General features: G+C 43.1%; 1 protein-coding gene across 2 annotated transcripts in view; it reads right to left on the reverse strand.

The window, feature by feature from the left end:
• Positions 1-4,345: 4,345 nt before the first annotated feature.
• The window catches only part of FAM193A (family with sequence similarity 193 member A), a 69,402-nt gene continuing 50,613 nt past the window's right edge, over positions 4,346-23,134 (reverse strand). For both annotated transcript variants that reach the window (XM_054172172.1, XM_054172169.1), the window contains 10 exons: positions 22,935-23,114; positions 19,992-20,243; positions 17,452-17,650; positions 15,960-16,232; positions 15,341-15,623; positions 13,806-13,992; positions 11,767-11,997; positions 9,200-10,043; positions 6,670-6,751; positions 4,346-5,224 (listed from right to left, as the gene is read on the reverse strand). In XM_054172172.1, coding sequence (XP_054028147.1) covers positions 5,131-5,224; positions 6,670-6,751; positions 9,200-10,043; positions 11,767-11,997; positions 13,806-13,992; positions 15,341-15,623; positions 15,960-16,232; positions 17,452-17,650; positions 19,992-20,243; positions 22,935-23,114 — 2,625 coding nt within the window. In that variant the 3' untranslated portion in view covers positions 4,346-5,130. The remainder of the gene's footprint in view (positions 5,225-6,669; positions 6,752-9,199; positions 10,044-11,766; positions 11,998-13,805; positions 13,993-15,340; positions 15,624-15,959; positions 16,233-17,451; positions 17,651-19,991; positions 20,244-22,934; positions 23,115-23,134) is intronic.

Here is a 23,134-nt window from a genome sequence, read left to right on the forward strand (position 1 = left end):
TACCTGGAAAGTCTTCCAACAGTTTATGTAGCTCCAGAGTCCCTTCCACACAAATACATAGATTGGTTTAGGTTGGAAAGGACCTTCAAAATAATCTAGTTCCAACCCTCCTGCCATGGGCAGGGACACCTTCCACTAGACCACCTTGCTCAAGGCCTCAGCCAACCAGGCCTTGAACACCTCCAGGGAGGGGGCATTCACAAACTCCCAGGGCAACCTGTTCCAGTGTCTCACCACCTTCACTATAAAGACTTGCTTCTCAATATCTAGTCTCCATCTACCCACCTAAAGCTTAAAGCCCTTGTAAAAAGTCCCTCCCCAGCTTTCTTGTAGGTCCCCTTCAGGTACTGGAAGGCTGCTCTAAGGTCCCCCTGGAGCCTTCTCTTCTCCAGGCTGAACAGCCCCAACTCTCTCAGCCTGTCCCCACAGCAAAGGTTCTCAAGCCCTCCAATCATCTTCATGTCCTCCTCGGGATCCCCTCCAGCAGTTTCATGTTCCTCTTATGCTGGGGGCACCCCAATCAGATGCAGGGCTTCAGGTGGGGTCTCAGCAGAGCAGAGGGGCAGAGTCCCCTCCCTGTCCTGCTGCTCTCATTGCTTTTGAAGCAGCCCAGCACATGCCTTCTGGGCTGCCAGCAACCATTGCTGTCATTGCACATCTCTAAGCACTGAGCTGGAAGAGGCCCAAAAGCAGCAGCAAAACTGAAACTAAATGCACAGATCTGTGAAGAATAGAAATGAGGCCCAAAGGGTTGGTATTGTTACTACTTTGTTCAGTGGAAAAAACAGAAGGAAGGAGAGCAACATCCTCCTTTCCATGGCAGTTCACTTCTACCAGCTGCCTGCAACAACATTTTTATGACAATTTAACATTTTTAGTCAATGACCAGGGAGTAAGCAAGGACAGACAAGCTGCTGCCCATTAGGAAGGCATGGAAAAGTTGGAAAATTGGCATCTTCTCAGGAAGTTCTTTCTGAAGGACAGGAAAAGGAAAGGTGACATCCCAAACCAACACTTCTGTGATTTCAGAGAATTCCCCTACCAAAGGTCTTTGTCTTCAGATCTCCTGGAGCTTTAAATGCAGAGAAAGCCAAAGACAACAAAGGTCCTACAGGCCTCATTCTGCTCAGATGCTTGTTACCACACAGCAAGCAAAAGGTTTTTACTCCTTTTAATAGCTTCTGCAATTACAAGTTGCACACCTTCATTTGTACTGACAGATGTGTGAACTTGTGACTGTCAGTGTCAACACTGACTCCAGTAACCATTCATTTTCCCTTCACCATACAACAGGACCCACACTACCCAAGAGGTCAGCTAACCCTTCAATGACACAGCAAGCACCCTGCAGAGTCTTTGGAGCAGCAGCACACGCACCCAATGCCTACGTGCTCAACCATACATAGTCACCGTGCAAATTCACTTTCAAAACTTGGATCTTCTTGTAGTGGATGGATTCTTCATGTAGTGACAAGGGGTAATGGCTTTAAGATGGAAGAAAGCAGATTTAGATTGGAGATTAGAAAGAAATTCTTCACAGCTGAGGGCAGTGAGACACTGAAACAGGTTGCTCAGGCAAGCTGGGGATGCTCCCTCCCTGGAGGGGTTCAAGGCCAGGTTGGATAAAGCCTTGAGCAACCTAGGCTGGTGGAAGGTGTCCCTGCCTATGGCAGGAGGACTGGAACTAGATGACCTTGAAGGTCCTTTCCAATCCAAACCATTCTAGGATTCTTCTCAGGCTGTGGTCAGCTCTGTTGCCAGCATGATGAACCTCAGCTACACAGTTTAAGTACCAGTGATGCCACACCACAAAACCAGGCCAAAGACTTTTCAACTTTTAGTCACACTACCTCAGAAAGCAGCAATAGTGAATGATAGAGACGAGACATCCAACACCAGTCAAACACAAGCCTTCTGTGCAACCACGCTCCCTTCTGTTAAAGAAAAGCCTGGAAAAATACCCCAACCCTCAAATTCAGCAGCACTGGTATCAGCAAACAGGCTTAAAAGAGATCTGCCACCAGTCACCTCCAGAGCTCAGATACTCACCTTTCATACAGGCTGAGTAAGAAAACAGTAGAGGGACAAGTTACACAAGCTGCCAAAGCAGCCCGCTCAAAGGTAGAATTTTCCCCCTTTCTACTCTCATGAAGAGCTCAAATTTACTCAGTCATGATGTTATGTACAGAGATCCCATCAACCTGAAGTTACATTTGAAGATATTTTATCTGAATTGAGTACTTCTGAGGTACACCAATACCAGGGTTTTCACACAGTTACTTGATTAGGCATTAAGAAACACGGTCCTAATTCAGCAAACCCTTAACAAACACACTTAATGCATGGAATAACAATAAAAAAGTCATTTGCCCAAGGCCAGAAGTTGCAGAATTGAAGCCAGTACTTTCAAGTCTCCTGGCTGCCAGACTGGGCCATGCTTATCTCCACTTTGCTAGGGAGTTAGAAAAATGTTACTTGCCTTTAGTTTCTTGCTGAGGTGCAACAGCAGATCCACACTCAATTCTTCATTGTGGCGTGCATGGCACCATGTTAGTTGTACTGACAGAACATGATGGAGCATAAGGAGAGTATCCTTGAAGGGTATTACAAATACATACATAGATTCCTCACATGCAGAAGGACTTCACTGCTGTCTCTAGACAGGATTTCATCATAAAGAGAAGCACATCATACTCATGTATCACTCTGAACAGCCTTCTTAGTAGCAAATCTTCTTCCCCATTTACTAGTGAAAACAAATGCTATGAGATGAGCTTTCTAGCACCATTAGCAATCTCAGCACTTCCAAAGCACTCCTACCCTAGGACAGCTGGAATCTGCACCAGTATTTGCCTATGTGACTCCAACTCATTTTTCCATCCCATGCCTCAATCAGTTGAGCTCCCAGAGGTGGCAACCACCAGTGATGACATCTACTGCCACCTTGTGTTAAGGCTTAGAACTGTACAAGCCTGAGGAGCTGCCTTTCACACAAACATCCACCTTATGCTGCTTTAACAGCATTTTTTTTTCCACAGCCACACTGTCCCACATGAGAAGTCTCTCACAAAACAAAGACCTAACTCAGGCTGCAACAAAGTCTCCATAATGCCAAGAAAGCCGTCTCCTCTCCACTAACTGATGCAGCTATTTTCAGCAGCGGGCAGTTTAAGGGATGATGCCAAGTGGCACAGATACTACCTTTGAGGTTTGAGATGCTATTCCTCCAGCATGAGCAAATCAATACTACACTACAACCCTGCACTGACAAAGAGTCAGGCTGAGCTCTTCATCCCTTCAACCTGAAGAACAAGAAGTTGTCCCTTTATGTGCCTAGACTGTATTTTGAGAACACTGCTTCTTCATTCCCTCTTCTACAAGAGGAAGCTGAGGGCTCCTTTACCTACAAAGACTGGGTATGAGCTGAGCAACTTTATTCTCTACCAGCAGCACACACTGCAAAAGAACCAACAAGAGGGATGGTATCTCAGTGATCTACGGCCAAACCAACCCTCCTGCTACAGCTGGACCTCACAGGGGACACAGAAGCAGTCATCCATTAAATCTTCTCGAGTCCCAGACTGAGTGTAGTTACTCTGTGTCTGGCAAAGCAGTCCTGAGCCCAATGGGCATGCCACAGAAAAATGTGTGAACAAGTGGAAGAAAGAAAAATGTGGAATGGTTCTGAATAGGACATTAGTGAGCTTTGAAGCTGTGCTGTCCTTTTCAATATGTGCTGAGTGGAAGTCTTGTTTGTTTGAAGGAAAAAAGGAAACACTGAAGGCAGTCATAACTTAAGTATCATCATCTGGAAGCAAGAGCAACATTTCTGTTGTCTCTAGTTGGACTAAATAGTGCAATATCAGAAAAACTTCTGCAAGTAGAACATCTTTACAGAGTTGAAACCCCTCAGTTAACAGCTTGCTTCCATGCTGAGCAATACTATGCAACCTGTAAAACACGATTATATTGTTAACCATTTACATGACAGGAGCGTGGAACCTACTTCATTTCTGTGCCGACACTGCACTGCTCATTCTGGTGTTACCTTGTTCCTCACAACTTATCTACTGCAGTAGAAGCATTACAGCAGCTCAGAGAATTCACAAACTTAATTCCAGAGTTCAGCAGGAGCCTTCTTTGCTCTAGCAAATAGCAGTTTTTCCCTTCAGGTGAGCTGGCAAACAAGGAATACGCTAAAGTTAAGCAGCATTCTGACAGAAGATGAAATTCAGTTTAGAAGTATGTTGGGTTTTGGTTTTTTTTCCCCCCCCCCTCCCAGGATGATTCTTTCTTCCCTTCCCCCACCCAAGCAGGAAAAAAGCAAGACACAAGTCTTCTGCCATACTAATGTATTCCATCTTTCAAAAAGAAAGACATGATTTTAATATTACTTAACAATATGTTAAAAAAGTAGCCAGTTAGGCTTCAGTGTTAATACAATTATACACTCTATAACAGATTTGATAGTGTGAGTACTGTTCTTCTTTAAATCTTCTCATTCTGCAAGTATTCTTACACAAGCTGGCTACAAGTCAGGAGAAAAAAAAAATAAATCAAAACACAAATAGCGTAACTTGTACACTCTTAAACAGTAGATTGTGAAAGAACTGAGGAAATACTTGTCCCATAAGAGCCTCTTTTTCATGAAGTCATGTCAGGAGAATTCTGGAGCAGATGAAAGCACAACTGACTAGGTCCATTCCTTTGTCAGGAGTCAGAATGACAAAACATAGCTAGATGCAGAAGTGACAGGAGCCACTGCAGATGATGCAAACTAGTATTTTGGCCTCCACTCAAGCCTAAGCAATTTAAAGTCTCCGAGGCCAAGGCATTCAGAAGGAGATGGAAAAGAGCTATTGTTCCAACTCCAACGGCATACAGCTACAATCAAGTAAGTCTCACTCACAGACTACAAGCACACAAGCTAACAAATTCAGGTAGAAAGTGGCAATTTTTCAGTCCGCAAGAATTATCAGGCCAAAGGGTTCAGTGCAGATCCACACAGCACTGGGGACAAGGCAAGGCAGCACTGGCTCAAGACCAGAGAAGCTCTCAGCACAGCAGGACAGGTAAGTGGAGTTGTCGTTCATTGATTCCTGCAGGGTTCCCTCCCCAAATTGTGTCATTTCAATGTGCAGCAAAGGTGGTTTTTTTCAAGCTAAAATTAGACCAGTTGATGGAAAGTCTCTGCCTCGTCTGTCTGGCAGAATCCAAGCAGAACCTGGAAAGAAAGAGATTATAAAAGTGAAACTAATGTACTTCAAGAATCAAACCACACATGCTAATCCTTTTGAAGGGCTGCTCTCATTCAGCAATACAAAACCCCTTAAACACACCCCCAAAAAAATAATCCCTTGTCCATCACTCAAATAGAATACAATAGAATAAGCCAGGTTGGAAGAGACCTTCGAGATCAAGTCCAACCTATCATCCAACACCACCTAATCAACTAAACCATGCAACCAAGCACCCTATCAAGTCTCCTCCTAAACACCCAACGATGGTGCCTCCACCACCTCCCCAGGCAGCCCATTCCAATGCACAATCACTCTCTCTGCGTAGAATTTCTTCCTAACCTCCAGCCTAAACTTCCCCTGGTGCAGCTTGAGACTGTGTCCTCTTGCTCTGGTGCTGGTTGCCTGGGAGAAGAGACTAGCCCCAACCTGGCTACAACCTCCCTTCAGGTAGTTGTAGAGAGCAAGAAAAATGCATCATAAAGCAGCTATTTCAAACACCTCCGTGTTCTCAAGAGGAAATGAAGCAGCAAAGAACGCTGCACATTCAGCAGCAGAGGAGCTATGTGACTGTTACCTAGAGAGATGACAGGGCTGTTTTTACCCAAGCCCTTCCAACAGCAAGAATGAGAGGCAAACCACGTGTAAAGCAGAAGTATCGATGGCGTTAATGGCCCAGCCAGCCAGCCTGTCCAGGTCCCTCTGCAGAGCCTTCCTACCTCAAGCACAAAGCAGCTCCTTCCCCTGTGCAAAGCTATTTAAACATGAGCTGATGCATAAATCCCCCAAGCAACCATAATGCACTGAAGAAAGCAGTTCCACAAGCACAGGTCCAGATCATTCTTTTACTGTCACTCCCCTAGAATAAATAGGCCCTGTCTGATTGGTGTGATTCAATATCCCACAGTTCCACCACCACTCCCAGCACAGCACAAAAATGAGCTCCTGTAAACAACATCATGAACAAACTTTTTTCCCCATATCTGCTCTGAACTTCAAGACATGAAGTTTTACTTGTTCACCATTTAACACAGCATTTTTCATTCTACTATTTCAATTCCTTTCTTAGGATACTACTCAGCATTTGGGCTGTGCATACAACAGAAGAAATATTCACACAAACTTTGCTAACTGAGGATACTCTGAAAGCCTTCATGAGAGCCTGAGGGATCCACAGGTGATTGTGGCACTCATTTGTGTATTTGTGCTACTCAGCCATAATCTGTGCCCACAGAGCTGCAGGTTTGGTGACTGATCTAGCACTGAGAACACCATCAGTAACAGGATTCACTCTGTTACAACACAGGCTTTTCTGCAAGGAGTTAGCTATTAAGTTGTGGCTTGGTTTGGGAGGTTTGGGTTTGTTTTTTTCAAACCATGGCATATGAGAATGTGCACAACAGCTCTATGTGTGGGGATCACAGCACTTTACCTTTTAAAATACTCCACTTCTCGCTCTGTTTCGTCCATTTCCACACTATCTAGATCAATGTCTTTGGGTAGAAACACATCATCTACAAAGGAAAAAGGATGATACCAGGTTAGATTCCATACATAAAGGGGGAGGAGAGAGAAAGAAGCTTGAAGAACCTGCATTAAAGTTGTTCTTGTAGTGAGAGGCAATGGTTTGAAACTAGAGCAGGGTAGATTTAGGTTGGACATGAGGAAGTTCTTTACAAGGAGTGAAACACTGGAACAGGATGCCCAGGGAGGTGGTTGAAGCCCTGTCCCTGCAGCCATGCCAGGTCAGGCTGAATGAGGCCCTGGGCAGCCTTACTACTGAAAATGTAGCTTCACAAACATTTTGAAGTTGTATTTAGAAAGAAAAGTACTTCAAGAATTCAGTGTTTGCAGAGCTACTCTACTCCCTCTGGGGTACAATCATCAGGCTGTATCAGCAACAGTCATGGTACCTACAACTAGGAGTATTTTCTTCCATTTGTATATATGTTTTTTTTAGCATACTAAAATATGGCCTGAAATTAGGCCTCAGCTATAGTAGCAAAGTCTCTCTGGAATCTGTTGGTGTATTGTGTTTTCTCAGTGTATGGTTCAGAAAGGGTAATTTTTGTAGAGTCCCATTTGAGGATTTTCCTCCTGAGGTCTCTTTTCTTACTGCATATACACTCCAGGCTCATTTCTGAAGCAGCTTCAGAACCCATTCCAAAAAGGGCAAGACAAAAACTAACTGAAAACACCCAGTATACACCAGGACTCTCTAGAATTCTCGAGCTAAGGAGAAGGACTCGCTTCTAAAGGCACTCTGGATAGTTTAATAGTTGCACAGCTTAGCTGAGCAGCTTACCTCTGAGGAGACAGAAAGCCCTCTAACCCAGGGCTTCCCTACACCTCCAGTTGTCGTCAGTCTCTTCATAACAAGGAGTTAAAATAACAGAGAACACACCAAAAGCAATCATGTTCACTGCCTTAACACTGCATTTTAAAACTCAGGTAAAAGCCCCAATGTAATTCACCTCTTCTCAAGCTCTTTCAAATTACCCAAGGTCTAATTTATTATTTTTTTGGAGTTAATTTTTGGTGCCTTGGCTAGTTTGGCACATCAACCTTATGTCTTGAAAAACAGCCAATTTTTCTTTTGGTTATTAGTACAGAATCTTTTTCATCCTTCTGAAGCCAGAGCTACTCCAAGTAGAGCCTCAGTCCCAACTCCTCAGGGAGCAGCACAATTCAGAAACTGCAACTACACTTCAGCAGCAGTAAAAAAATAAAAATGGTGAGGGGCAGGGAAGAGGAAATGATGCAATGAACTACCTGCATTCTTCTGGTCTAAGCACCCTCCACCATGCCCACCCTTCCTTCAATAGCTTCCCTTTCAGTTGTCGGTAGTCTTCTCTTTCTGCTTATAACTAGACTTGCCTCAAACACATTGCTCTAGGTGAATTAAAAACAAGCAAACCTCAAACACACCATAACACCACATGCACAAGAACTAAGGTATCAAAGGGTTCAGTGCTGCATCACTGCCTGGTGAATACGAAGTGGAAAACAGAGCACAATAAGGGTTAAAAGCAGACCTGCAAGCTGACTCAACCTAACCATGGAACATCAAAGCTGGGCTCTACACCTCACACTGGCAACAACCAGGAATTTGGTTTGCATTTTTTTAACAAAGCTTAATAAACATAAGGATTCTCAAATACTGATAGAGAATGCCAGAGGATTAAGGTCTTCTATCTCCATGTGCTTACTAGGCAGAACAACAGTGAGAGCTGCAAGGTGAGCTCATTCTGGTGAGTGGACATTTCATTCTTGCACTGTTACCACACAGCTGCCAGCTGACCCCAGGGGAACGCCTGGGTGCTCTGAGCAGACACATGTTCAACCACAAAGCTGCCATCCCAACTGGCAGTCCCAGTAGGGCCCAAGCATGTGCAGGAATAAACTGGTGCCTGAGAAAGCACGTTTGATTAGTGTGCTGGCAAAGCCAACCAGCCAGTATCATACAATTGTTCCAGCTGGAAAAGATATCTAAGACACCTAAAACATCTAAGATCTAAGACAGCTAAGATACTCTGCTGAGAGCATAGGCTGAGGGAGCTGGGGTTGTTTAGCCTTGAGAAGAGATGACTCTGGGGAGACCTTAAAGCTGCCTTCCAATACTTGAAGGGATCCTACAGGAAGGAGACATCCACAGCCTCCCTGGGCAACCTGATCCAGAGTCTCACTAGCCTCCTACTAAACATTTTCCTTAGAACCAGTCTGAACCTCCTCTCCTTCAGCTTCAAACCATTCCCCCTTGTCCTGTCTGCAGACATGCTCATGAAAGTCCCTCTCCAGCCTTCCTGTAGCATCTCCTTATTGCTATAACTACAAAGACCTGAGTTCTCCTGACACCAGCTTTGCTGTTTCTCTGAAGTACATGGGCAAGAATTACTGCATGTAAAGATTTCCAACTTCTGGACTTAACAACCAACTCGAGTTCAACTTTCCTATGCACTTACCAATGGAATTGTTGACTTTGTCTCCTTTTTTCTTCTTGTTTTTCTTGTTCTTGCCTTTTGGTTGAGGAGAGTCTGCAAGTATTAGCTTATTATTTTGCTGCTGCTCGCTTGGTGAAGGGGATTCGCTCGTTACTGGTGCTTTCTCCTCCTTTACATGGTTCAACTGTTTTTTGTTATTATTGTTTAATTTCTTCTCCTCTTTTTTAGATTCTGCAAGTGTGGGGAGCTCTGCTGCTTTTGCTTTGGATTCTATTTGGTTTCTGGGTTTAGTCTGAATCTCAGCTGCTTTGGGGGACTCAACAGGCTTTTTCACTTGTTCAGCACACGGTTTGTTTATCTGCTTTAGTTTCTGTTTGCTGTTTCCTTCTTTATGTTGATGCATAATATCCAACAGAAAAGAGAGTGGCTCATGCTGCTTTACACTCCCTTCTTTCTGATAAAGCAGCTTGGAGTCTCTAGTGTTTACAGGATTGGATAGTTCACAGCCTGTCTCTGACACTGGCCTCTGTTCTGTATGATTCAGGTGTCTTGACAGCGAGGCTGAGGAGGTGTCTACCTTTTCCGGCTGCTCCAGCGTACCATTCTGCAGGTCTTGGGGGGCGCTGGGGACAGGCTCCTTCACTGCCTGGCAGTTGCGAGGGAGCATGTCCACCTTCTGACAGTCCTTGCCGGGGCGTTCTTTCTTCTTTTTCTTTACAGCCCGCAACTGCTGAAGCTCTTGAAGCCTTTGCAATTCTTGTTTCAGCCTCTCCTCCTCTTCTTCCTCACGCCGCCTCTGCTCCTCAAGCAACTGGTGATGCTCCCTCTCCCTGGCTTCTGCTTCAAGTCGAGCTTTTTCTTCAAGCTACAGGACAACAACAGGTTTATAGGCAGCGACAAACATTGTGGCAATGACAAGTTTAGGGATTATTACTACTATGAAAGCTGTAAATCCTAGGATGTTAACACATGAAGTGATGTTAACACATGAAGTGTGCAGCAAGCAAGTAACTGCTTATACAAGCTCCCCGTAAAGCTCATTGCAATCCTTCCTACATTTCTATTTTCCATGTTTCTGTAATGTATTTGACTGTTGTCAAAGCCATCTGTTGATCTTTGCTGCTGCTATGCCTACTCAATATCCAAGTCTTCAACTACAAAAAATTGCTGCAAATGAACCATTCAGCTTCATTCCCAACAACTGTGTAAGCAAGGTAACTCAGGCTTCACCATTTACCTGCTCTGCCCTCTTGCTGTGGTAGCAGAGTTGCTCTGTTTCAGCGTTCATAAACATGAGGAAGATCAATCATTAAAAACATTTTACAGCAAAACACTGAGCACAGAAGTTGCATTAAAAGCTGTCAAAAATAATAAGGATGGTTAAGTTCTCTTCTGTCAGCATAAGCTCATTAACCACTTGAAATAAAGACATAAGGGATTTTGCCTAAAACTTTGCTGTGAAGCACTGACCTTGCATCACTTGCAAAATCAGAGTCACACACTGAGAAAAACCATGACCCTTTGTTTTCTTGCACATCACTTCTACAAATGTAAGAAAAACCCTGTGGGAAATCCCTCACTTCTTATTCTCAAACTGCACTCCAAGAGCAAAACAAGTTTTACATGGTGAATCTTGTTAAGCTTATTTATTGAAGAACTCACTAAGGCTTTAGGTTGATGAAGAGTGCTACAACATGAACACAAAGACTAGAACTGGTGAACATCAGGTCTTCCAAACCCATGGAAGCATTTAAAGAACAAAGAATTAGTAGCAGCAAAGAAACTGACACAAGAAATATTTACAGTATGGTCACACAAGGTGCTTACCAGAACTGAAACCCATTTAGCAACCAAATCTCACTGCACCTTGAGCCTAAGGCTGATACTTGAATTGCAGGAAGAAAAGCCAATTTCCTGCTTGTTCAACTTAAAAAACTCCACATAGATTTCCTCTATTAACTCAGTAAATGTTTTTACCAATTTCCATTTGAAAGCAACCTGTCCTTTCTTCTTCCCTCACCCCTCTCTGCAGCTTGGCACCTCTCTCTAGCTTGGGACAGCCCTTTGTGCCATCCTGTGGCACTGCATTTGATCAGGACAGCAAGATGCCCAGTGCAATCATTCTAAAAATACCAAATCTCAACTTCTTCTCTTTCATCAAAGCACTGACCTTACGTGTTCTGTTCTCCCACAGAGATACTGTATCATAACCATCATCCCCAAACAAAACCACTACTTTTCTAACTTCCCCCACTTTTAAATGCCAATTCTACTAAACAAATTCAATTCCTGACATTTCTGACACTTAGAAACACCTTAGAAATTCCAGTATAAAGCTGACTTACAACAAAACATAGGACATTGTGAGGCATCTTCCCAGTGTCCAACCTGTGGCTAATGTGTCCTAATGTGGCTCCCTCCCCAGGGAGCAGCAGAACAGGTCAGCTAGCTGTGTATACACAAATAGGCAGTGTGCCACAGCTGCAGAGAAATCACACCGCCCCTACAGAGTCAGATGTAGTGGTGTCCTTGCAGAGTGCACAGATTCAAACCATAAGGTCCAGGGTAAACATACTTCGATGTCTTACCTTCCTTTGCTTATGTCTGGCTCGCTTGGCTGCCCGAGAACTGCTTACTGGTTTGGTTTCAGAGCTGTTTATGAATTGTAGCAAGTCTTCCACCTTTCGATGGTCAACAACACTTTCCCTTTCAGAGATCTGATCTGGCTTCTTGGGCTGTTCCTCTTTCCTTTTTGTTAGACGTAAACGAAGCTTTTCTCGCATCTCCGCATAATTTCTGCTGGTTGGTGCAGCTGGAGGCTGAAGGACACGAGACAAAGATGTAGTGACTACATGTAAAAATTGCAGTGACCCAAATACTTCCCAGATTTTGAAGTTTTAGAGACTTTCAAATAACTTGGAAAGTCCAAACCTGAATACAAAACTCTTGATTCTTTGCAAGTCTACCTGAAGGTCAGACCTGGTGCTAGGCTGGGAATGTTACCTTCTAAATGACTGATCTTGCAGAGGAATGCACAAGGGAACAAAGAAATACTTTCAAAAGCAAGAAAAGAGACTTCCATATTCTGTTATGATCAGCATACCACACAGAAAGCAGCAGACATTTGCTGCTGTTTCCATTTTATAGGAAGTCTGTTTCAGAGTTGGGGCTATGTGGGCCTTGGCTGGAACTGTGAGGGTCTGATCACCCTGCAGTGAAGCGTGCCATCACAGCCTCCAGCAGAGCCGCATCAATAACCTGTTAACAACACTGCTGCAGGCTGAATCTGTGTGTCACGTTTACTGCCTGCATTCCTGTTCACTGCTCCTGCCTCTCAACTCCTCATTCCTCCTCCCCTCCTGCTGCCTTACCCTCTCCCCTCCTGCGCCAGATCTGGTGCCCATCTATTTGGAGCTACACTGGTTCAAGCCATGAAACCAGCAAAGCAAAGCCTATTAACTTAAAAATCCTGTAGAGTTCTGCCACTTCAGTAGAAGGAGTAACTTACTGTGCAGCCAGAGATAGACCAATCACGGACATGGAGAGAACATGCAATGAGAAACGAGATCCTCTCCCTGCCCCTTTCAGCCACAGGGCAGGGGCCTCTAATTCAGCTCAAGCCCTAAGATGAAACTGCACCTGATCAAACACATGGCTAAGAAACTGAGCTTTTACTTCAATTAAGAAAAAAACATGTCAAAGACTTCAATTCTAACACTTAATTGATTATTAAAACAGACTGTACACAGGTTTGCAAATGAGGTCAGAGGGAAAGTGAAATTGTAGCTTAGGAAAAAATGTGGCAATTAAAGAGCCTTTAGCATTTCATTTATGCAAATGGAAAGATAACAATTGCAAGAGCTCAATGAATGTGTTACTGGGATGAAGAGAAATACAGGATGTCTCAAATAGTATTAAGTATTAAAGTAAAGGAAAAGGTTTTGTATAACCTGCATGCTCTTGAACTTTATCATTTCTTCAAAACACCCTTTAAATGCAAACACAAGGCAGTACCTACCAAAATGTACCAGTGAAGAAAACTGTAATACTGAAAACTTGCAAGATTCAGATTGGGTTTCCCTTTGATAAAGGTGTAATTGCCTATGTTCTACATAAGAAGAGCTGCCTCTCTTATCCCCCCCCCCCTTTTTTAAATCCAATTCAAGTGAATACTGTCAGGATTTGTATTTTTACAGCTGGGAGAACAGCTCATAAATTGCCATGCACATTTTCCAAACTATCCTATATTAAGTGTACTTTTACCCCATTTCATGGCATTGTTTATAATTACAACCCTCCAAATGAAGGCATAAATTCCATACAGTAATTTCAATGCCTCAGTGTTCCTGTTTGCAGTTGCAGTCAAACATGGTATCTATTATCCAAGCCGGTTGCTTCCTACAGCTTTTACTCATTTTCATTGCCCTTGAATTGCTTTCAGTTGGAAAGGTTTGTTTCAGTTCTTCATGTCACAATGGAAAACACCTGCTCATGTTCCTTTTACTAATTCTTTTGAGTGAGCTCCAGTACCATCCCCCCTAGGCTGCAGTCTGATAAATCACAAGCTATCAGTGATGAGTTAGTGACAAGAAAGCAAGTAAAACCAATATAAAATCTGATGACTTACTCCTCCATGGCCGAAGAACTCACAGTAACAGCAGTCACAGTATTTGCCTTCCTTCTGATTTGTGGATGTTGAGGTACTGGAGCTATGCTCTGAACAGCTGTCTTCATCTTGGCTCTCCTCTCCATCATACTGTTGATGGTCATACGTGTTACTGTTCTCACAGCGATGGCCCTCACAGTCAGGATCACTATATTAAAGAAAGAACCAGCTTATAAAAACACCACAGGATAATAAATAAGGCACTTGAACAAACCCATCTACCAGGAACAATGATGCTCAGCCATCAAATCCTTCAGCCTACATACAGGAGCTTGCAAAACCAAGACAAGACGATACATGGGAAAGTGATTTATGAAAACCTCACTGAACAAGAACTAGAGAAAGAGTTTTGGAATTGTTCTTCCTGGCTTTGAACAGGTAAAAGTTTCCAAAGCAGTGATTCTACTTTCTTTTCAAATGGGATGCTTTGGAAACTGCTGCCCATCTCATCACTTGTGGCCTGAACAGAGCTGCGCAGCTGCAAAGAACGAAACCTTTCTCAGATGATCCCTTGGTTTTAGATAGGCTTTCAAACTTTTGACTTCAAAAAACTGAGGTCAGCTAAAACCAAAATATTCCCATAGCCTTGTTTGCACCTCTCTTTTTAAGGGAAATAACTAGCATTTCTCTTCAAGAAGCAGGTACAGAACAGTTGATTGCTTCAGAGCTCTGCATAACTGTGGCCAACCTATCTGCTGCCTCATTCTTCTAAAATGATGCTATTTGCTTCAAAAGTGTCTAATAAAAAAAGACAACTAGATGATGTCCAGAGGTCCCTTTCAACCATGACCATTCCATGAAAGCAACCAAGAGCACAGCCCTACAGGTCAGAGTACTTCACAGCAATGACTGAGCTACTTTTATGTTACACTTGGACTCTCCAGACAGATCAAAGACTTGGCACCACTGTCAGTCTGCCATGATAGGTAACCATAAGACAACTCCAAACTACTCTCAACCTCCAGGACCTTTGAAAAATCAGACCATACTTCTGCACTACAATCACTCTAGAAATGGTGGGACTGATGCTTAAGTGTACTGATGAAAATGTGTTGCTGCATGGCAGGTTTCTAGACCATAAGTGACATTCCTGTAGTTTGAGCTAAATCTGTCTACAGGCTCCTGACTTTTTCAGAGCTGTTCATTGCTGCTTGCTCTGCAAAGCCAAAATGACAGAAAACAGACACTTGTGTGTCAGCAGCAGCAACTGCTACTGGCAATGACAGAGTAAGAAAGAATAGAGCTTGACTTAACCCAGGTCACATCTCTGAAGAGATCAAAACTGTGTTTTGCAGTCTCTAATCTCAGTAACTAGATTCTGCCATAGAAATCCTGCTTGTAAAGTCTCACATCAAGTTACACAGTGAGCATCTGAACTGTCTCATTTGCTGAGCACACAGTTGTTGCACACATGGACCATTTGCAAATGAGAAGCAGAATCTGGACTTCAATTCCTTTTCTACTGTAAAAAAGAGCAATAGAAACAATAAGCTTACCTGCAGACACTTGGTGGGGCACTTACAGAGCTGTCTGTGGTTGAAGTAGGAGGTGCAACTGTGGTAGGACAAAGACCTGAATGAGGATCCACAAATCCAGGGGCTGTTGCAGCAGTTTTGGGGAAAGAAGGGGCAGCAAGATTTGGAAGATGTGGCGTAGAGGCTGGAGACAGTGCAGCAGGAGACAGTGAAGGAAGGGATGCTAAACTGGTAGGACTATTTCGTGGTGCAACTGGTGCAGAATGTCTATGGTCCTCTTTATTAATATTGTGAAACACTTCACCTAAATTGGGGAGAAAAGAAATCACTTACTATTAACAACTAGTCAATAAGTCTCCATTAGCTACCCAAAGAATCCTACACAGTGCTGGATGTTCTCAGTTTCTGTAAAAATCAGCAGCATTTCAACACCTTCCTACTACTGCTTCCAAACTCTAACATCAAAGTCTTCTACGAAGTTCTTTAATTCTGAAGTACAGAGACTGTAACTCAAGAGTAACACGAACAGCAATTAAATCTGTGTGCTTATTTTAGTAACATTATGTATCTTAAGGATTTTCTTTAGGTTTAAATGTTCTTGAGTCAGTTACTAACCTCTATGAGAGTAACAAATCCTTACCTATTGATGAAGGTCGCTTGGATGATACTTTGAATTGGTTGCTGCTTGACTGCACTGTGGTTGCCGTGCAGGAGACAGAAGAAGTGGCAGAAGAAGTTGCCATGACAACTTTATTAGCTTCCATAAAGGCATCCTGGAAATTGTACAGACATTTCTTCTTTGCAGCATTCTTTTTCTCTTTGCTGTCAGTAACTGCTGTTGCTTCATTGCTAGATGTTGTAGGAAGTGCTTCGGGTCTTATTTCTGAGAGCGCTGGTGCTAATATATCACCCCCTTAAAGTGAAACACACAGCAATTAAGTATCACAGAGCTACAAAATTCTCTTTATGGCATTTAGAATTAACCACTCACTAATTCAGATACATAATAACAAGGATATTTTGTTTGTGTTGGCTTAGTAGGATTAGTAAGTGATCCTCCTTTCCCTCTCCACCTCTCCCAAATAAAATAGCTGTTGCAAAACGTGCTGAGAAGTCTCACAGCAGAATTCACAAACCTTCAAGTTACAATTTTCAGAACACTACTCAATGTGTGTCAACAAGTAGCAAAAATGCTACAGACCTCTTTACCCATTGATAACTGAAAAATTAAAAATTAACATCACTCTGCATACTAAGAATGTCAGCTTTAATACAGTCCAGGTTTGCCATGCAACAAGCAGGAATAACACCTCCTTCTCTCAATACCACCTCATATCCCAGTTTACTGGAAATCCCAGCTAACTACACTAACACCTTCCACACAAGCTTTCCCCTGAGGACCTGCTGGAACAGCTACCTACAACTGTATGTGTACACAGCTGAGCTATCCTGCTAGGGAAGATTTCTGAAGGTTTTTAAAAGCCTTTTGTTTTAGGTGTCACTGCAGTAGCTCAACACAAGTTACCAGCAATCTGCTGGGAAAAAAAAGCCACACCACACACCCAAGCTTCCTTTTTCATCAAGTCAGATACAATGAGGCATTTTGATATCTGCAATGATGTGAATGGAAAGATCTCTCTCATGTGTCCTCTTTTTCACTTGACCAACTGTATTTCCAAAGGCTTGAATTTTTCACTTGACTTATGCCTGTGACTTTGTGAATGGCAATGCAATTACCTGTGTAAAGGATGTAGTACCATGCCACCAGTGCTCTTACAACCCTGTAGACAAGAAGCAGGCCTTTGTGGTAGAAGACCAAAAGCCACTTAAACTTGCCCTTAATCCCTATCTCTTTGCAACCCTAAACTTCTGCAGACAAAAATACCTCTGAAGTGACTGCAGGTGAAAAATTACATGTTAGTCCATCGCCTTTAGCATCCTTTCCCAACACACAAGAATTTATGTTCCATTTTTCAGCCCTCCTGGAGGAGAAATGGCAGCAAAGCTCTGCCAGAATGCCACCATCTAAAATCATGGTGATGAAACCTACCATTCCTGGCAAAAAGTGTCACACAGCATTTCAGAACATAAGGCTTTTAACTAGTCAGTGTGAAGCAGTAGCAAACCCTCACCAGGAATTGTATCAGGCAAAAATGTAGCAGGATTCCAGTTCTTGTCATTCATCATCTCTGAACCCCAAAGACTTATAAATTTAGAGCTATTCCAATCTGGAGTGCTCCCAAAACAGCTTGGATAAATATGATCTTGGAGAGATGCATTGAATACTTGATGCTTGTTTGTATGATTCTGAACTGGAGCCGGCGGTAATGCCTACAAAAATAAAAGAGTATTTTCCTCATTAATATTCTGTTTGCTTACACAGTCACTCCAACAGCAATATTCAAATCACAGTGTTTCAACTGGGAAAGGCATTCTAAAAAGCACAATTACCAGTGTTTCCCAGAATGATAAAAAGACTGGTTTGTTGATTTTTTGCACAGATAACATATTACACAGACTGCATGGGCATGAATACACTTCATAATCAAACACAGCTCTTGGATTCAGCTAACTGATGAACACAAAAGTGTTCTCCAAAAAGACTTGGATTAATATGCACTGGTAGACTCTCATTTTTCTGTAAAAGCAGTGTAGAACTTGTTAGGAATTATTACCTTTCAAATCCCAAGGTGCCAAAAACAATCCTCTGTGACATGATAATCATTAGCACATCAGACAATTGTGATAAAGGGATTGCAAACACTTCAGAGTGAAAAATAAGGGCAGCAGAAAAAGAAATTAAACACTTATTATCTTAAAACATATTTTTAAGTTGATTATAGTCTTCCACCCTTTTCACCTCTAAGTATTAGCAGATTCCTGACTTGAAATTTAACAGGCAAGGAATATCCTTTTCCATTTTAAGAAGCTGCTGGGGAAAAGAAAAGGGTACACAGGCTTTGTCTTGGTTTAAGGAAGGCATATTGCTCTGGCTCACCCCATTTCTTCTGGCTGAAATTGTTTATTCACATTCTAAAATGTAACTTTCTCTCAGAGGCTTTGAGCAATGCAAGCATCATATTCAATCCCTGTCACCCTCAAAAAAGTCAAGGAAAAATGAGTTGGTTGTATTTTTGCACTAGATTAGATAAAATGAAAAACTAGGCAGAAGTAGATCTAGATAGCAAAACTATCACCAGAGTCCAGTGACATTTCAGAGATGAAAGTCTAAAGCATTTCTGGCTAAGGAAACTACTTATACAGCCACTGTCCTTCTGCTATGCAGATGGGTTTTCACTCTGATTGTGAAGATGGGAGGGGTGGCAATACCCTGCCTGAAAGAAAACTCACATACATGGGTACAATGAAGCATTTCACAGGACAGAACAGGCTATCCATGAGGAACCCCGCCTGATCCAGCAGGGCTTCTTAGCTCCTTCACTACCAGCTCTGCTGAATTAAGTCGGGTCTTCGAAGTCGAAAACTCCTTAAAGCTTCAGCTGCTGCACATGTCTTTCCAGCTCCAGCACAACACAAACACCAAGCTGGGTCAGGTTCTGTGCCAGGGCTAACAGATCTGGCCTGCATTACAAAACCACTCAGTGCCAGCAGCCTGCTGCTGCGCACAGGGCTTCTGGTGGGGCCTTGATTGTGCACTACAAATGTTCTGCCTCAGAAAGGTCTTCCAAAAGGAAAGGCTGCAGAGATCAGTGATGGGAGCTTGAGCAGATGGATGGGAGCTTGAGCAGACCACTATGAGGGATGCAAGAACAGCTCTGGAAGGATAACCAACATGGAGTATCATTAGGGTTTCAGAAAAATGGTAGTGGGCTGTTGAGAGATGGCAGGCTGGCACACTGCAGCTACAGAACTGGTGTACTGCAAAAGATGAGGAAGGGACACTGAGAAGACAGACAAACTCAAGTGGATGTCAAGAAGGACAGCAAGAGTAAGTAACAGCCATCACCGTGAACCTCTCTAGCCTACCTCCAACCACAGGATCACTGGACTAGATGCAAAGGAGATGACAGGAATGTGTAGCTAATCACAAAACTTTGCCCCTTTCAGCAGCACCGATGTGAAACTACACCACAGCAAGGGCAAGGCTTACTTTTGGCTCCTACTTCTGAAAAGCCGTCACTTGGTCCTAATCCTTGTTCCACATCTTCCTCTTGCTCACTACTTACAAGTTTGGGGTCAAAAGAATGTTGCAGAACCTGCAGAAAGCCCAGGTTTTCTCAAAGCACTCAAAACTCCTTGCAAATAGACTCCCATGATTCATTTGTCTCACAAAGTAAAGAAATCACATTTTTACCTAGACCCCTCAGGACATTGCCAGAAAAGAATATTAAATTTTGACCTCTGATATATATGAAATACAGATTTAATGAGTCCTATTACATGGACTAAAGTTCCATCACTGTTTCTATCATTCCAGCCTCATTTGACTCCACGTGCTTTCTCATCACGGTACATGGAAATTGTTTTCCTGACAAAAGCCACCCTTAGACCTGCTGTATCAATCTTCCACCAGCTCTGAATCTGTCCTGGCCCCTACCCCTCACTATTCCCTCCATGAAGACTCCTATAAACAGACCACAACTCCAAGCAGCTTCCATGGTTTCCCTGACACTCAGCCATACTGGTTCATAGAAGATTGCCTCAGGCTTACCTTATTGTGTGTGAAGGGAGAAGCTGTATACAAGGTGGGGTGGATAAGAGGACGAGGCAGATGAGGGATTGTATGCAATGGTATATGTCCATGGATGTGAGGATAAAGATGAAGTGCAGGATGTGCAGGTTTTTCAGGGTTCATAAACTGGTGGCCAGCAGGCAGGCGTCCAGTTGCAAGTGCAGAGGCTGTTAGACCTGAGGCTTCTTGTTTGCAAACGTGACATTCACAAGCATTTGGACCTTGGTCAGCCTGTAAGAAAATGAAACAAATATAAAACCCAGTAATTTCCAAACCCCTCTACAGATCAGGCACTTCCCCCATCCTTTTTTCCTACTCAGCATTAATATTATCTCCTTAGTATTTTCAGAGCATCCACAGAATTCTTTCATCTATACCAGTGGAAAATCTTGTAGTGAAGGAAAAGCACTAGATCTTTATCTTAGTTAAAAATGGAGTGCTCCAAAACCTGACAGCACTTCACACTGATCAGGTATTTCATGACCATTTAGGAAGACAGGGAACTACTGGAGAGAGTCCAGTGAGGGCTATGAAGATGCTGCGAACATCTCTCTTAAGAGGAGAGGCTGGCAGACTAAGAGCTAGTTAGCCTGTAGATAAGCTGATAGAGGGGATCTTGTTCAATGCTGATGTGTAGCTACAGGGTGAGAGTCAGGAGAATGGGGCTGGGCTCTTCTCAGTGATGCCCAGTGATAGGACAAGGAGCACAGACTAGGACACAGGAAGTTCCACCTAAACATAAGGAAAAACTTCTTTGCTGCGCCAGAGCCCTGGAGCAGGGTGCCCAGAGAGGCTGGGGTGTCTCTCTCTGCAGAGATTCCAAACCTACCTGAGCAACCTGCTCTTGGTGACCCTGCTTTAGCAGGGGGGGTGGACTAAAGCTCCAGAAGTCCCTTCTGAACCGCTCCGTTCTACGATTCTGTGACCACTATCAGTGACAAATGAGACACTGATAGAAATAATCAAGAACAGCCAGGAATAGGAACCCTGCCTAGTAACAATCAAATGATATCACTTCATTACCCCACTATAAAAAAAGGCTCCAAAAAACCAAATTGGATGATATTTTGCAGGCATAGAGAAGAACAGTGTGTGTAGAAAGTAGTACTAAGGGTGGATCAGCTGATTAAGTGGGAAGTAGTCCTGAGCTGCACTCAGCAGAGCACTGCCAGCACATCAAAGGAGATGACTGCTTCACTCTGCTCAGTACTAGTGAGACACCTGGGGTACTGGATCCACTTCTAGCCTCACCAGTACAGTGTGTGGACATACTGCAATGAGTCCAGTGAAGGATCACAAAGATGATTTGGGACTTGGAGCATCTGTCATACAAGAAGAAGCTGAGAGAGCTAGGACTGTTCAGCCTCAAGAGAGAAGACTCAGGATCTTATCTGTGTGTGTGTGTATGCGTGCCCTTCCTGGACAGGGAAGAGGAAAGCAGAGAGTGCCAGACTCCTCTCAGTGATGTCACATGAAAGGACAAGAGGAAATGGGCACAGACTGACATATAGCAAATTCCACTCCAACACAGTTTGTGAGAATGGTCTAACACTGCAACAGCAATTCTGGAGCCTCCATCTTTGGTGATATCCAAAACGTGACTGGACACAGCACTGACCAACCTCCTCTGTATGATCTTGCTTTGAGCAGGAGGGCTGGGCTAGACTGCCAGCAAATGTCCCTTCCAAACTCAGCCATTGTGTAACTGTGCTAAGCAGACATTTCTCATGAAAAATTTCATAATTGCAGCAGCCATGAGAAATCCAGGCCTCATTAGAACCTTCTGCTGACCTCAAGGGATCATTAGCCTGTTTCTTCCCAAAAGGATCCAAGACCTTGGAAGCAAAGCAGTCCGGGAAAGAGCAGCTCCTCTTCCCTCCCTCAGCTCATATAACATCTCAGGGGAAGATAGCTCTAACAGCAGCACTACCAGGAATGTTTCCCAGTTGCTCTTTTTCCCAGCAATGTGGCAGTACCCATTTTTCAAAAAAGCCACAGGAACAAACTCAGATTTCTAAAAGGAAAACTGACAGGTGGCATTGTCCTTAAATAGCCTCTCACAGAAACAAACAACTCCTCATTATCACCTAAAAACGTGACAGCATGGAACGCAGGTGTATTTTAACAACCTAACCTTTCATAAACCCAACATGATTCAATTAATTCACTATGCAGAGAAGGAGAAAAAAAAACCCCAAACAAACTAACACCACACACAAGCAATTTTCCTCATAAAAAGAACCCTCAGTATTACCAAGAAACCAATGCTCATCTATTAATTAACAGAAAAGGGAGATCAAAGAGTATGGTGAGATTCAAAATCCAATTGACAAACCTTTGGGTACTGAGCATGAAAAGGAATCCAAAGAGAAATAAAGATACTGAGTAAATGAGCAACCCCAACAGAAATAAAGATACTGAGTAAATGAGCAACCCCAACAGATAACATCCAAGTCTCAAATGTACATGGCATGCACCAGTGAATGCAGCATCGCAAGGTAGAGTCAGCTCTGAAAAATCAGGCTAAAAAGCAAGTCATTAAGAATTGCTCAAAAGAACTCAGAGAAAATTCTTTTTCCTTTAAGGAAAACATAAAAGAGAAAAGGTTAAAACTGCATTTTTGTCTTGCATTTTAGTTTGCTTCCCTCAGGCAGACTTACAACCTCATTGGATTTTACACAACACCACAGAATCTGTTCATCAGTTTCAAACTAGTTTGACAGAGGTCACAGACCATGTAAGGATGAGGGCCTTGGCCAGACATACAACATTTCACCAGATGAAAAATATTTTTAGGGCTCAGACATAGCTAGTGCTAATTTAATACATTAGAAATGACATCTGGTGTAAAGGTATCACCATTCCAGCAGCCACATTTCAAAAACTCAATTTACTGAAAGGGTTGCTTTTAGATGACTGTACCTGCTGGCTGGGGTAAGAGGGTGGTGGACTATCCATTTTTGCTTCATCTTTCCTTAACGTCCTTTTTCCTAGAGCCGTTTCCTCCTTTTGAGTCCCTGGTGGCTCACCACTGCTCTCCCCATCCGCTTCATCATCATCTGCTTCTGAGGAACTGCTACTAGTACTGCTCACCTGAGGAGACTGGACAACACAAACTCATT

Source organism: Dryobates pubescens, chromosome 23, assembly GCF_014839835.1.
Source record: "Dryobates pubescens isolate bDryPub1 chromosome 23, bDryPub1.pri, whole genome shotgun sequence".
NCBI lineage: Eukaryota > Metazoa > Chordata > Aves > Piciformes > Picidae > Dryobates > Dryobates pubescens.